The following is a 15,794-nucleotide window of genomic DNA, read 5'->3' as shown; positions in this document are numbered from 1 at the left end:
TCACTCTTTCAGGGATGAAGATGTTCACATCCTGGACAGAGAGGAACGATGGTTTGAGAGAGGAGTAAAGGAGGCCATCTTTGTGAAAAGAAACCGTCCATCATTAAACAGGGGTGGAGCCTCCAGGTTCAACTGTCCCCCTCTTACAATGCTGTGATTGCTAGTATCACTCAGCCCTCTGTGAACAGTAAACAGCCATCAGGTGCTAATGATCCATTGTTAGGCTGATGGTCCTTCTTGACCATGTGATCAGCTGGTTTTGGTTGTCAGCAGCAAAACTGGTTGATCCACTCTGAGAAGGTGCTATTTAAGAGAATTAGCTGAATACAGCACCTCAGACTGATGAAGTCCTCAGGATGAGGGACGAAACGTTTCTACATTTTTTTTGCTTTGTTTTGTTTTTTGGTTTTTTGAATGTCCAGAGGACCAGATTTAACTTTTTTAGATTTTTCTACCTGGATTATTGAGCATGCATCAGGATATTTTGAACCACTTTGGCCAGGATTGCCTCAAACTAGTTAGAGAGTTTGAGAAAACAGCAAGGAAGAGGGCCGACTACAGGAACCATTTGCGATTCAACCTCAGATGTCGACAAAGTGGCATCATTCCCAAGAGCCTGGAACTAAAATCTTTGGTCAGCGGGCACCGGGCAAGCAAGATCCTTCAGAAGGCACAGACCCAGCTGCTGAATGAACGGGTGAGACAGACCAATTTTACTATTGAGGCCTTGAAGGCCAAAGAAGAGCACATTAAACAGAAACTAACAACGTGTCTAGATCAGACCACACTTCAGCAAGTGATGGACTGTACAGATCAGGCACGCTTAGCACAGCATGTCAAGTCCAAGACTCGACAACAAAACAAGTTTAACTTACTAATAACTCATCAACACCATCACTATTCCAATAACAACACATTCAGTGTAGGACAACACTCCAGTAGTCAGTTACATGCCAGGGAGACAGAAAAGTGGGTGAAGAATTTATCTGACAGAAGCTCACCCAGCCGGAGACAGAGATTCTTGCCAGGGGACTGAACTTTGTGGTTGCACCAAGTAGAATTCCTCTGGTGGAGATGATCACAGCCACAGAATCAGCCATCTGCAACAACAAAATGAAAGAGGGTGAAGCAGAACAGCTCAGAATCAAAGTTTCAGCCTGCCTCAGCAATGCCAAACCACCACCTTCCAACATCAGTAGAGAGGAGAGGGACGCACTCACCACTCTTAGCAAGGACAAAAACATCATCATTCTCCCAGCAGACAAAGGAAGGTGCACAGTGATTTTGAACCAGAAACACTATCATGAGAAAGTTATGACACTCCTTAGTGACTTAAACACTTATGAACCTCTGAAAAGAGATCCAGGAAGTGGTTACAAGAAGAAGTTAATAGATTGCCTGAAAGTTTTGGAGCAGGACAAGGCTATTGACCGTTTTCTGTACCACAGACTGTACCCAGGGGAGGCCACACCTAGTCTGTATGGTTTACCTAAAATCCACAAACAGGGTGTACCTTTAAGACCAATTGTTAGCATGATTAACTCTGTCACTTACAATGTTTCCAAATATCTGGCGTCTGTACTCATCCCTTTAGTTGGCAGCTCAGAACACCACATACAGAACACCATGGACTTTGTGGATAAGGTGAGGGATGTCATCATGGAGACTGATGAAACAATGGTCTCTTTTGATGTCACATCACTCTTTACGTGCATTCCTGTTGATGATGCAGTAGAGGTGGTCAGTTTAAGATTAAAATCAGACACCACTCTGAGCAGCAGGACCACGCTTTCCACAGAACAACTGTGTCAACTCTTGAAACTGTGCCTGCAGTCAACCTACTTCACATATGGGGAGCAATATTATAGGCAGAAACATGGGTGTGCTATGGGGTCTCCAGTTTCTCCTATTGTTGCCAACCTGTACATGGAGGAGGTAGAAAAGAGAGCCTTGACGTCCTTTTCAGGGACACCACCAAGTCATTGGTTCAGGTATGTTGACGACACCTGGGTTAAAATTAAATCTCAGGAAGTCCAACATTTTACTGACCACATCAACTCTGTGGATAAATACATCAAGTTCACACGAGAAGATGTAAAAAATGGCAGGTTGGCTTTCTTGGACTGTGAGGTCTCAGTCTCTGATAGAGGACATTTGCAAACTGAGGTGTACCGCAAACCCACCCACACAGACCAGTATTTGCAGTTTGACTCCCATCACCCTTTGGAGCACAAGTTAGGAGTCATCAGGACTCTGTACCACAGAGCAGACAGCGTCCCCACTAGCTCGGGAGCCAGGCAGAAGGAGAAATCCTACACAAGACAGGCTCTAGAGCAATGTGGATATCCTAACTGGGCCTTCCTGAAAGAAGAAACTCAAACAGGACTCCAGTCAACCATCAGGTGAAAAGGAGGAACCCAGACCCAGACCAGTGGTCATTCCGTATGTTGAGGGAGTATCAGAGAAACTGAGACGTTTATTTTCTAAACATAACGTCCCAGTGGCTTTTAAACCCCAAAATACATTAAAGACTGGTTCATCCCAAAGATCCAGTCCCCCGGCACAAACAGAGTAATGTTGTGTATGCTGTTCAGTGTCAGGAGAGTGATCAGTCTTACATCGGGGAAACAAAACAGCCACTGGCCAAAAGGATGGACCAGCACAGAAGAGCAACATCATCAGGCCAGGACTCTGCGGTCTACACTCATCTCCAGGCCAGCGGTCACTCTTTCAGGGATGAAGATGTTCACATCCTGGACAGAGAGGAACGATGGTTTGAGAGAGGAGTAAAGGAGGCCATCTTTGTGAAAAGAAACTGTCCATCATTAAACAGGGGTGGAGCCTCCAGGATCAACTGTCCCCCTCTTACAATGCTGTGATTGCTAGTATCACTCAGCCCTCTGTGAACAGTAAACAGCCATCAGGTGCTAATGACCCATTGTTAGGCTGATGGTCCTTCTTGAGCATGTGATCAGCTGGTTTTGGTTGTCAGCAGCAAACTGGTTGATTCACTCTGAGAAGGTGCTATTTAAGAGACTGAGCTGAATACAGCTCCTCAGGCTGAGGAAGTCCTCAGGATGAGAGACGAAACGTTTCTACATTTTTTGTTGTTTTGCTTTGTTTTGGGTTTTTTTGAATGTCCAGAGGACCAGATTTAACTTTTTTACATCCCTAATGCATCCATAAATTTCTGTGCTGATGACACAGTTGTTTATTGTCGAGCTAAAACAGTTGCTAAGGCTTTCCAGCTTTTGAAATCTGCATTCAACATCATCCAGACAGATTTGTTCCGCCTCAAACTTGTCCTAAATGCCGACAAAACCAAAGGGATGTTTTTTTCAAATAGGAAGTCGGTCCCAGCAGTTCTTCCTCCGATTTTATCCTCAAATGGTGTCCCCATTTAGTTTGTTGGATCCTATAAATATTTGAGTATCTTGGTCGACTCACATCTCTCTTTTAAGCTCCATGTGGAAAACTTGGTAAAGAAACTGAAAGTTAAACTGGGTTTATTTTTCAGAAACAGATCCTGTCTAACCCTGAATGCTAGGAAACACCTTGTATCTGTGACTTTCCTTCCCTCCATTGATTACGGTGACATTATTTACATGAACGCTCCTACAAGAACCCTGCAGATGTTGGATGCTGCAGATGTTGGATGCTGTCTATCATGGTGCACTAAGATTCAGAACTGGCTGTAACTACCGTACCCACCACTGCACCCAGTATCCACTGGTTAACTGGACATCATTAACTTTACACAGACTCTCCCACTGGTACATTTTCATCTTTAAATCACTTCCTGGTCTGCTGCCTTCATACATCTCCTCCTACATGTCTCTGTGTGAGTGCAGCTACAGCGTGCGCTCTCAGGACATCATTACCTGCAGTGTTCCCTCAGTGAGGACTGAACTAGACAAAAGGACCTTCTCCTACTCCGCTCCTGTTTCCTGGAATATCTTGTAAAAAGATCTGAAGCTCTCGACCTTGACCTCTCTAAGTGTCTTTAAGAATCTGTTGGACTCCTGGCAGGGACCAGTGCAGACATGTTCCTGTTTTTAGTTTTCTACATTCGCCTTAGAATCTAGATGTTTTTTTTTTGTTGTTGTTACCTTTTTCTTTTAGCCATCCTATTTGTAAAAAAAAAACACAAAACAAAACAAAAAAAAACCAAACCCTGCAGTATGACTTTTTATAACTGTTTATTGTTGTTAAACAATTGTTATTGTTGTTGTTGCTGTTGTCCATTGTTGTCATCTTTCTTTGTTGAAACCAGGTCTCTCTTGTAAATGAGTCCTCGAGGCTCACTGGGATTTACCTGTAGAAATAAAGGTTGAATGAATGAATTATCCTGCTTTGCCTATTTTTACGTTGTATTCTGTTACAAATGTATTGTGGGTAAAATGACCACATAGACCAGTTTTCTTCAGTTAACGGCTCTGTGGGGCTTAGCTGTTAGCTTGGAGGCTAGCAGCTGTGTTTAGCCATGTTTTAGCTGTTACCTCGGAGGCTAGCAGCTGTGTTTAGCCATGTTTTAGCTGTTAGCTCGGAGGCTAGCAGCTTGCTTAGCCATGTTTTTAGCTGTTAGCTCGGAGGCTAACTGCTCCCTTAGCTTGGAGGCTAGCAGCTGTGTTTAGCCATGTTTTAGCTGTTAGCTCGGAGGCTAGCAGCTGTGTTTAGCCATGTTTTAGCTGTTAGCTCGGAGGCTAGCAGCTGTGTTTAGCCATGTTTTAACTGTTAGCTCGGAGGCTAACTGCTCCCTTAGCTCGGAGGCTAGCAGCTGTGTTTAGCCATGTTTTAGCTGTTAGCTCGGAGGCTAACTGCTCCGTTAGCTCGGAGGCTAACAGCTGTGTTTAGCCATGTTTTTAGCTGTTAGCTCGGAGGCTAACGACTAAAGCAGCTCACAGCATCGTAAATCCCCGGATGAAACCATCATGGCTGCCACTCGCTGAGCTGTCAAGCTCTTCACAAAAGGAGAAAAGAGGTAATAAAATAAATAAATGAATCGGAACAACAGTTTGAGCAGCTCCGCGTTTATTCTCCATCGGTTCCGTCCGCCGGTCGGGCCTGTGAAGAAGCGGCCGCGGGGTTAATTTTGGTCGGAGCGGCGGAACTTCGTCGCCTCGCTGCTTCGTCCTCCAAGTTATTTAGTCTCTGAGCGTCGCCTTAGTTCACGTCTCTGTGTGAGCAGTTGGCTCCGACATTAAACAGCAACATGCGATTAAATATTAAAGCATTACTGCGTTTTTGGAGCTGGTAGAGTTGAATGTGAGTGAATATTTATCAAAGCGGTTCTGGGACTTTGGTTCACCTGCAGACTGAGGGACTCGACTCTGGGTTTGTTTGAGTTTTAACTGTTTTGTACAAAGTTTCTCTTGGCACTTCCTTCACGGCTCGTTCATAAACCGTTTGTCCTCTGCAGTGCAGCTTCCTGCAGCTGGTTGTTGGTTTTTAATCCAAGGTTGTTGTTATTTACAGGATTTAAGTGGTAACGTCATCCAAGGCCAACAGCAGGTGAACTTTAAAGAACATGGCACGAACAGCTGCTGGTTGTCCTCTCTGGTCTGTCTGTTAGCAAAATATCCCATGACCTACTGGACAGATTGGAACCAAACTGTGTTCCTCTCTGTACATCAGCTTCAACTGAAGGAGTCCACCCTTTTCAAGATGGCTGCCACGGCCAACTGGCATTTATAAACACTAAAGTGGACACAACTCAGACAATTTTTAAAATATTGAGCTAAAATTTGACATGGTAGTAGCTGAGAGTCATCCACAACACATAATTGGAGCACCACCCATTACACAGTATTATTACTTAAATAATGCGTAACTTCGGCCTGACAGACGGCGGGAGATATGCATTTTTTTAAAGGGATGATCGCTGTTTATTTGTTACTGATGTTTTATAAAACAGGCTCATCAAGATTTAGCTGCATTTGCCGTAAAACTTTATTTTTTAATTCCTTGTTTTCCTGTACTTTCAGAAACCAGACGAAGCCAAACCTCATGGATGTGGTGGATATTTGTGCTGCCACCTCCACTGGAGATCACAAGCATGGCGTCAAGAAGAAGAACAGAACCTGGCACAAGCGTCTCGAGCTCAGGAAGGCTGCCGTTCGGCCCCCAGCCGTGCAAAGTGCAGATAAGAAGAGCCCAGAGCAGATAGCAGAGTGGGAGCAGAGCGCTGCGTGGCTCCCCCCAAACAAACCTCCCCAGGAACACGACAGTTCACTCAGGTTCTTGTGTCCTCAGTGCAAGGACACTTCGGAGTACGCTCCAAAAGACTTGGTGAGACACTTTGAAGAAAAACACAGGGGGAGCCCGCCGGTTTTCTCCTGCCACACGTGCACCTTCAGCACAAACAAGTTCTCCTTCCTTCAGGTTCATCTCTTAAGCCACAAGGACACGTTCTCTAGCTGCAGCATGTGCAACGACAACGTTCCACGCACATGGCCCGAGTTCTGCGCACACCTGACAATGTATCACTGCCCAGGTGGTAAATATTCCTGTGCAACATGCCGCAAGTTCTCCACGGGGGACTTGAGAGGCTTTCTGGAACACATTTATGGACATAAATTGAACCTGGAGGAAGCTGGAGACGAGCAGGACGGTAAAACTCAGGCTAGTCCGTTCTGCGGTTTTGAGGCGTGTGAGAAACTGTCGATCGCCAAAGGCGTCAAAGCTGGTCACGTTTGTCAGAACGGTAACCAGAGGAAGAGGCGACTGCATTCCATTTCAGTGAAACCAAATAACACAAGCCCTGGAATCAAAACCAGGATGACGAGAAGCTCGGTGAGGGAGACACGCTGGCTGCCGCAGGACTGCCTGTCTCTGCCGGGGAGAGAGTTCCTGGACAAGTACTGCCACCTGTCCGATCCGCAGACGACGCTCGAGGAGACCCAGCAGTTTCTGATGGAGACCGTCGCTGCGGACACCGACCAGAAGTGGACCGAGGCTCTGAAAACCGTTCTGTCAAACGTTCCACCGGACATGAGCCTTTACCAAACGGAGAACAGCATCGACACGGCGGACCTCGCTGTCCTCACGGTCAAGAACCAGATAACCGTAGCTCAGAATTACGCCAAACGGTTGAAAGTGTCCGCTGATAAGAAAGTCGTTTGTCTCGAAAGTGCCGCAGGGGACCAAAATGAACGGGACTTCAACCGGAGGGATGAAAGTCATCGTCCGCAGGCGGAACATAAACTGCACAGTGACACCTCGGCGGCTGAGCCGTCTTCGTGTGCTGGAACACAGGAGAACCGGGAAAATCAGGAATTAAAGATGGACGGAGAAACGAACGTAGAAGGCAACACCGTGGGCGACAATCCCCGTAGTTCAGGTGACGTAAAAGACGAGGCCACGGAGAAGACGTCTGACGGCAGAGTCCTGTCCAGAGGCAAGAAGCAAAAGAGACGACGAAGAAGAAAGTCCAGGTTTAAAAAAGTCCATACAAAAGCCTTAAAGGTTGTCCTGAAGGAAAAGCAACGGGCTTCACAAAGTTCATCTCCAGAAGAACCGTCTTGTCCTCCTGCAGCTCCAGACACAGTAGAACTTCTTAATGACGCAGTGGACTGTTTCAGCCTTGACCTTCAGGAAGCCCCTGGAACCAGGACTTTGATTGACCAATCAGAGTCTATCTGCTGCTCTGTGGAACCATCTGGACCTGAAGATAGAACCAGGCCTGCAGCACTTGCAGGATCTTCAACTCGCCAAGAGACGCCAGGCGACTCAGAGGAGCCAGATCTTCCCTCGGAGGCTGACGTTGGCAGGAGCAGATCAGCTGATGGAACGATCTGGACCAATCAGAGGGCTACGTCTGGGACAGAAGATACGAGCTGTGAAGACCTGCAGCTCCAAAACACCCAAACGGGTTCTGACGGTCCAATATCAGAGGACCGGAGTTTCACCGCTGCTGGGATTCTTCATAACCCTGAGGGTGAGTCGACCATCGACGGTTTGTACACGCCAGCACTTCATGGACGTTAGCATGGCTGCGTCAACACAAACACTCAGCTCCTCGTGTTCAGAGGTTTTGATCACGCGTCTTGTTGTGCAGGTTCAAAGTAACACGTGCAAATTATTCACCAAAACTTGCAGCTCGATGGAAAACGCTGAGACGTTTGGCAGCAGTAGATCTCAGCTCCTGAACGGAGAGAAGAAACATGATGGACATGAACCCAGCCCCGTCAGTAGCTCCACAAGTGAGACATTTCAAAGTTGAAACGGCTCACAGAAACATTTTAAACCTCTAATACAGTTCAGTCAGGTCCGATTCTTCTTGTTGAAACGTTGCATAATTTATCCAAAGGACTTCTTCAGTCTGAGGAGCTGTATTCAGCTCAGTCTTATAAACATCACCTTCTCATGGTGGATCAACCAGTTTGTTGTTGACATCCAGAACCAGCTGCTCACATGCCACACCACTTTATTTATAGAGCACTTAAAACAGCAACAAGGCCAACCAAAGTGCTGTACAGACAGAACAACAGGTAACACACAAAGCAAAATACAAAATGAGGTCAATCAGAATATAGACATAAAAACGATGCAGATAATGACGACTAACCAGTGTGGAGCATACAGGATCAAACACAGATCATCTGGTGTTGAAAGCTACTGAATAGTAGTGAGTTTTTAAACAGGACTTGAAAACCGAGAGGGAGGGGCCTAACTGACGAGCAGAGGCAACTCGTTCCATAGTCTTGGTCCTGCTACAGAGAAGGTCCTGTCACCTCTGCGCTTAAGACGAGTTCCTGGAACTGTGAGGAGCAACTGGTCCGCTGACCTCAGGGAGCGTGGTGGGACATACAGTTGTAGCAGATCAGAGAGATGATCAAGAAGGACCATCAGCCTAACAATGGATCATTAGCACCTGATGGCTGTTTACTGTTCACAGAGGGCTGAGTGATACTAGCAATCACAGCATTGTAAGAGGGGGACAGTTGAACCTGGAGGCTCCGCCCCTGTTTAATGATGGACGGTTTCTTTTCACAAAGATGGCCTCCTTTACTCCTCTCTCAAACCATCGTTCCTCTCCATCGAGGATGTGAACATCTTCATCCCTGAGAGAGTGACCTCTGACCTGCAGATGAGTGAATCCACCATGAGAAGCCTCTATTTATAAAACCGAGTTTGTTGCAGCTCCTCAGACTGAAGAAGTCCTTTGGATGAAAGATGAAATGTTTCAACAAGTTTTTAATTTTAATTTTTTTAATCCGTCCAGAGGACCTGACTTTGTTAAATGAACCAACCGTTGATGTCAAAAGAACTTCTGAGCTGCATGAAATGATGGAATCTTTGGAAACTTCCTGCATCCACAGCTCCTTGGTCCAGACAAACATCTCCATGTTCTGCTGCGTGTCACCACGTAACTCTGTTTTCTCTCCAATCATCCCGGAGAGCAGAGGACACGCCCAGACTTCACAACATTTCACTTCTACTTCAGATCAAAACGTTCTCCTCCAAACCGAGAATGAAATTCTCCAAGTCCCAACAGAAGTCATGTCAGGGAATGAAAGGCGTTTTAAATTTCCATAAAACACTCGAGACGCAGTAAAACTCACACCAGTGACCGTCAGAGTCTTCTGCTGCTCGCGGCTTAAAACTTGTTTAGATCTGACTTCTAGTTTTCACCCAGCCTCTGTTTGAGGCTTACTTTTCAGTCTGCTTCTTTGAGCCTCTCGTTAAAACTTACAGTAGGAGTGAGAAACAGGTGTGTTGTTGCCATGGTGACCACACTGAGCTGCTGGCAGCACCTTCAACCTTTTTAAAATTTATGATTTTACAGTTCACTTGTTGAGATGTCGTCGTTTTGTCTGAGCTCAGATTGTTTCAAAGTTCTGTTGGAGTTTTGCAGCTTCATCGACCGCTTCAACCTTTCTGCAGGAAGTTTCTTTTTGTCTGAGTCAAGCGTTCTCACTGTTCTCACTGTTCTCATCCAGTTCTCACTGTTCTCATCCAGTTCTCACTGTTCTCACTGTTCTCATCCAGTTCTCACTGTTCTCACTGTTCTCATTGTTCTCATCCAGTTCTCATTGTTCTCATTGTTCTCATCCAGTTCTCACTGTTCTCATCCAGTTCTCACTGTTCTCATCCAGTTCTCACTGTTCTCGCTGTTCTCATCCAGTTCTCACTGTTCTCACTGTTCTCATCCAGTTCTCACTGTTCTCATTGTTCTCACTGTTCTCATCCAGTTCTCACTGTTCTCATCCAGTTCTCACTGTTCTCACTGTTCTCATCCAGTTCTCACTGTTCTCGCTGTTCTCATCCAGTTCTCACTGTTCTCATCCAGTTCTCACTGTTCTCATTGTTCTCATCCAGTTCTCACTGTTCTCATTGTTCTCACTGTTCTCACTGTTCTCACTGTTCTCATCCAGTTCTCACTGTTCTCATCCAGTTCTCACTGTTCTCATCCAGTTCTCACTGTTCTCGCTGTTCTCATCCAGTTCTCACTGTTCTCATCCAGTTCTCACTGTTCTCACTGTTCTCATTGTTCTCATCCAGTTCTCACTGTTCTCATTGTTCTCACTGTTCTCACTGTTCTCATCCAGTTCTCACTGTTCTCATCCAGTTCTCACTGTTCTCACTGTTCTCATCCAGTTCTCATCCAGTTCTCTTCTGTACGGTTTTCAGATATTTCAACAAATCATGAATCAAAACATTCGGCTCTTTCAGGTCAATCCTGCTCTGACTTCTAGTGTTGGTGCAACTTTAGCTGTTTGAAATATTTAGCCTTTTCTGACATTTTTCTCTCATAGAAAATGAACTGAGCTCATTTTCCATCCTTCAAATCTTTACATCTGTTTACAACTTTTTACTGCTCCTTTCACATTTTGTTCTGCTTCAGCTGCTTTCAGCTCCCTGCTGCTAATTTAAACTAATTTCAGCTGTTATTTCAGCTGTTATTTCAGCTGTTTTGTGATCCTTTCAGGTTCTTTCTGCTAACTGCAACATGTTTGTGCTTCTTCTAACGTCTTTCTTCTTATTTCAGCTTGTTAAGCTCCTTTCAGCTTATTTCTGCTACTTTCAGCTACTGTTTAGCTGTTTTATGCTTATTTTAGTTTTTTTTTCAGCTTATTCCATCGTTTTCAGCTCATTTTAGCTTATGTTCTTTCAGTTTTTTTTCGGTTAGTTTTAGGCATTTGTGATATTTCAGCTACTATTTAGCTGTTTTATGCTAATTTTAGATTTTTTTTTAGCTAATTCCACCTTTTTCAGCTCATTTCAGCCTCTTCCATTTCCTTCTTGTAGTTTAAGATTCTTTCTGCCTTTTCAGCTAATTTTTGCTAATTTTGTCTTTTTTAGCTGAGTTCCTAATGTCTGTGCTCATCTCTTCTTATCTAATTCATCAAATCTGTGTTCTTTCTGCTAATGTAGGCTTGTTCTTCCATTTCAGCTCCATGATTTTTTTAGCTAATTTTAGCTGTTTTTCAGCATCCATCATGTATTTTCATTGGAAGTTCAGCTTCTTCAGTTATTTTAATCTTTTTTTCAGGTGAGTCTAATTTAGAAGATTCCTGCGTTGAAGCTTCTACAGAACGGAGCGAGCCGATGGTGGAGGAGGTAGAAGCCGGAGATGTTTCCTCAGGTTCCTGCACAGATCTCCTCAGCAGGATCCAGGTACCTTCAGGTGGATCCACAGAGTCCTCACCAGGACCCGGGCTCCGGTGGCAGCCGGTCCCAAAGCACCAGGAGAGAACCCTGAACCTCGTCGCCATAAACTCCTGTCAGCTGGTGAAACGTCCGGCAGGAGACCAGCCCGTCGTGGTGCTCAACCACCCGGACGCCGACACCCCCCAGGTGGCCCGGATCATGGAGGTGGTCAGCAGGCACAGGGAGGTCCAGAAGGTCCTTCTGTCCCGCCGGACGTTGAGCTCGCTCTCGAGTCGGACCGGCGGCGCGCCGGACGCCGCCGTACAGGAGAGGTTCACCCTGAAGCTGAGGCTTCGCCGGCTGAGCAGGAAGAAGTACGAGGTCGTGGGTTCTGCGCCTCCGGGTCGGGATTCGGGCTCCAAGTTTCCCTGCTGGTTCTGCGGCAGGATCTTCACGAGTCAGGACGTGATGGCGGCCCACCGGCAGCGACACCTGATGGAGTGGAAACGCCCGAACTGTGAAGCGTCAACCACCGGACGAAGAAACGACTTCGCGTCTTAAATCAGTTTGGTTCAAGTTTCAGAGGCGACTCGGAAACTTTCCCCGCTCGTTCGTCTTCCGGTGCGAGTCGCCTCATTCAGAACGTTCCTGTAGATTGTGAGGGTAAAACATCTGGATGTTGATTTCATTTTTTATAGTTTGTGTATATTTGGCTTTAATTTAAGATCACTTGGATACGCTGACGTGGAGACTTTTCTAAAACACTGTAATCTTATTTTGTACCGTCTGTTTGTACGGGTCGGCCGTGCAGCGGTGCTTATATTTATATTCCTGTCACTCAAACCAAAAGTGTGTCTACACAAAACGTTTATTTATAACGTCTAGATTTTACTCTTCCATCAGTTTTTGTATGAACTCCAAACTATGTTCAGAAAAAGTTACTTACTGTCGGAGTCTAATGATCTGGAGGAACAACGTCCTCCAGAGCTCCTCTGGCCGGAGTTGATTTCTTTTAGCTCGTTAATCGTTACCTTGCACTATGAGAGGAGTTGGTTGCTGCGGTTACCGTGTCAGCCTTATCCTGGCGGGGGGGGGGGGGGGGGGGGGGGGTTTATCTTCTACAATGAAAAACAGGTTTCTGCTCCTGAGCTGCTGCAGGAGCTCCTGAAGCGTTGGACGTTCAGGACGGGTTCGAACCGCAGCCGTGGAGCAGTCGGGTCGTTCTCTACATCAAAACAGCTTCGATTCAAACTTTCATGGAAGTGATTTGATTCACAGACAGATGTTGAACCAGATGTTGAACCAGATGTTGAACCGGTTTATTTTCAGTGAGGTCATTTGAACCTGATGGCAGAAACACCACGTCCAGTTCCCTCTGAAGCATCTCCTCTTCTTCTAACACCAGTCTGTAGAGGTCCAGGACCTGAGGAGGCCAGATGTTGGAGGTTCTGGAGAACCTGAGGAGACCAGATGTTGGAGGTTTTGTCTCCTGGTCTGATGGACTCCAGCTCTTCAGCAGTCCTAGACAGAGCAGATGTTCTTCTAAAACCTGCAGATGTTTTTCTTCATTGAGTCTTTCCAGATGTGTCAGCTTCTTATGTCAGAGGCACTAATGCAACCCTATACCATCAGAGAGGCAGGCTTCAATACCTGGCTGGTCTCCTCTTTAGTCCAGAGGGCGTGGTGTTTGTGGTCTCCAAACAGAACTTCACATTTGGACCCATCTGACCTCAGAACAGTTCCACATCTGTGGAAGGGTTCCTGTCCTGAGCCCAGACCAGAACCAGAACCAGACCTGGTTTTAATGCAGTGGCCCCTGAGGGCCTCGTCCTTTGAGCTCAACGATTTCTTCAGATTCTTCTAATCTGTTGATCAGATTATGAACTGCAGATGATGGAGATTAAAGTCTTCATTCAGGAACTTTATTCTGAAATCCTTCCACTAGTTTTAGACAGAGTGCTGAACCGGTGCCCGTCTTTACTTCTGACAGGTTCAGACTTTTTACAGCCTGATGTTCCAGATGTGTCCCCCCCCCCCCCCCAATAAAAAGGTATAAGTTCTTAGTTTCAACAACTGATCAATTTACTGAGTTATGAATTAAATCTTAGTTTCACGAGACTCAACATCTGAACCTTTTTAAATAAACTACCGGTAGTTTGTGACACCGAGTGAAATAAGTTTGGACGACAAAGTCAAACTTTGATGACGGGACAGAAAACATTTGTTCCTCCTTTGATCAAATGTAATCTATGCAGTCTTACAATATTTATGTTCAATTAATTATAGAGCTAGAAATAATAAAGATTAAACTTTAACCGCCATTAGAGATACAAGAACTGGCCAGATTTGTAAATTAATTTATTTCCTCTAATAAAGACAAAGATCTTTATTTATCTAACTTCTGATTTTTGTGTAATAGAAGTCGAGTTTTGTGTTTTTATATTTTATAATTGTGCAGAACACGTGTAGCTTCAGCAGCTCGACTTCGTCGTTCTGTCCGTTTCCTTCACCCGGCCCTGTGGTTCAGCGTTCAGAACCAGCTTCACGTTTGGTCAAAGCCACAACGAGCCACGTGCGGCCCCCGAGCCGTGGGTCGCAGGCCCCCGCCTTAGCTGACGACAATCTGAAGCCAGTGAACTCCGCGTAACAAATAAATATATTTTCATGTGAAATATGAAATTTATAAAAGTTCAGAGGTTTTGTAAATAATCTGAGATTTCCCACCAAGTGCCTGATGAATAAATTAATTATAGACCGGAGGATGAACGCGTTGTTGGCTGGACGTTCGTGCACAGTCTAACAGAACTTGGTTAAAACGTGCACGAGTCGTCTCCTCACTCCCAACACTCTCTGTCCTCAGGTGACCTTCAATCAGCTGTTTCTTGACTGAACCCTGTGAATAAAACGAGCTGGATCAAGTCCGAGTCTCAGTTCTTTGTGTCAGCCGGGGACGGGTCGGGAAGAACCGAGTTCTGTTCGCCGTCTCAACTACCGGTTCCTGTGCCTTCAGTGCGGAAGAACATTGATGCCAAAGATGGAATTCTTTATTAGAATCTTATTTTTCACGGGGGAGTGGTGGTGCAGAGGTTAGAGAAGGTGGGCCTGTGATCGGAAGGTCGCCGGTTTGACTCCCTGGAACGACGACTTCAAAGTGTGGGTGGTAAAGGTGAAGCACCCCCACCTGCCTTAAGCTCTATCGCAGTTTTTCAAAGAACCATTGGACATGACACACAATTGCATGTATTTTTTTAAATTGAAAATAAATGTTAAATGATTTAAAAAAGTTAAATCTGGTCCTCTGGACATTCAAAAAAACAAAACAAAGCAAATCAACAAAAAAATGTAGAAACGTTTCATCTCTCATCCTGAGGACTTCCTCAGTCTGAGGTGCTGTATTCAGTTCAGTCTCTTAAATAGCACCTTCTCAGAGTGGATCAACCAGTTTGCTGCTGACAACCAAAACCAGCTGATCACATGATCAAGAAGGACCATCAGCCTAACAATGGATCATTAGCACCTGATGGCTGTTTACTGTTCACAGAGGGCTGAGTGATACTAGCAATCACAGCATTGTAAGAGGGGGACAGTTGAACCTGGAGGCTCCGCCCCTGTTTAATGATGGACGGTTTCTTTTCACAAAGATGGCCTCCTTTACTCCTCTCTCAAACCATCGTTCCTCTCTGTCCAGGATGTGAACATCTTCATCCCTGAAAGAGTGACCGCTGGCCTGGAGATGAGTGTAGACCTCAGAGTCCTGGCCTGATGATGTTGATCTTCTGTGCTGGTCCATCCTTTTGGCTAGTGGCTGTTTAGTTTCCCCGATGTAAGACTGATCACCCTCCTGACACTGAACAACATACACAACATTACTCTGTTTGTGCCGGGGGACTGGATCTTTGGGATGAACCAGTCTTTAATGTATTTTGGGGTTTAAAAGCCACTGGGACGTTGTTTAGAAAATAAACGTCTCAGTTTCTCTGATACTCCCTCAACATCTGGAATGACCACTGGTCTGGGTCTGGGTTCCTCCTTTTCACCTGATGGCTGACTGGAGTCCTGTTTGGGTTTCTTCTTTCAGGAAGGCCCAGTTAGGATATCCACATTGCTCTAGAGCCTGTCTTGTGTGGGATTTCTCCTTCTGCCTGGCTCCTGAGCTAGTGGGGACGCTGTCTGCTCTGTGATACAGAGTCCTGATGACTCCT

The 15,794-nt window shown here is 45.6% G+C and overlaps 2 protein-coding genes across 2 annotated transcripts in view; both read left to right on the top strand.

The window, feature by feature from the left end:
• Positions 1–15,794, top strand: part of LOC119421085 — a gene marked incomplete at its 3' end in the record, with an annotated part of 641,076 nt that overhangs the window by 571,153 nt on the left and 54,129 nt on the right.
• Positions 4,916–8,067, top strand: LOC119421310. The gene is made up of 3 exons (XM_037688717.1): positions 4,916–4,981; positions 5,985–7,936; positions 8,057–8,067. Exons 2-3 carry the CDS (start codon positions 6,007–6,009, stop codon positions 8,065–8,067), a joined length of 1,941 nt encoding a protein of 646 aa, XP_037544645.1. The 5' UTR covers positions 4,916–4,981; positions 5,985–6,006.

Source organism: Nematolebias whitei, chromosome 1 (assembly GCF_014905685.2).
Source record: "Nematolebias whitei isolate Nwh7 chromosome 1, NemWhi1, whole genome shotgun sequence".
Classification (NCBI taxonomy): Eukaryota; Metazoa; Chordata; class Actinopteri; order Cyprinodontiformes; family Rivulidae; genus Nematolebias; species Nematolebias whitei.
The sequence above is the reverse complement of the archived record's forward strand: the minus strand, read 5'-3'. Positions and strand labels throughout refer to the sequence as shown.

What these genes read in the sequence shown, in the direction of transcription:
- LOC119421310 (XM_037688717.1), top strand. Translation starts at nt 6,007, where the DNA reads ATGGATGTGGTGGATATTTGTGCTGCCACCTCCACTGGAGATCACAAG.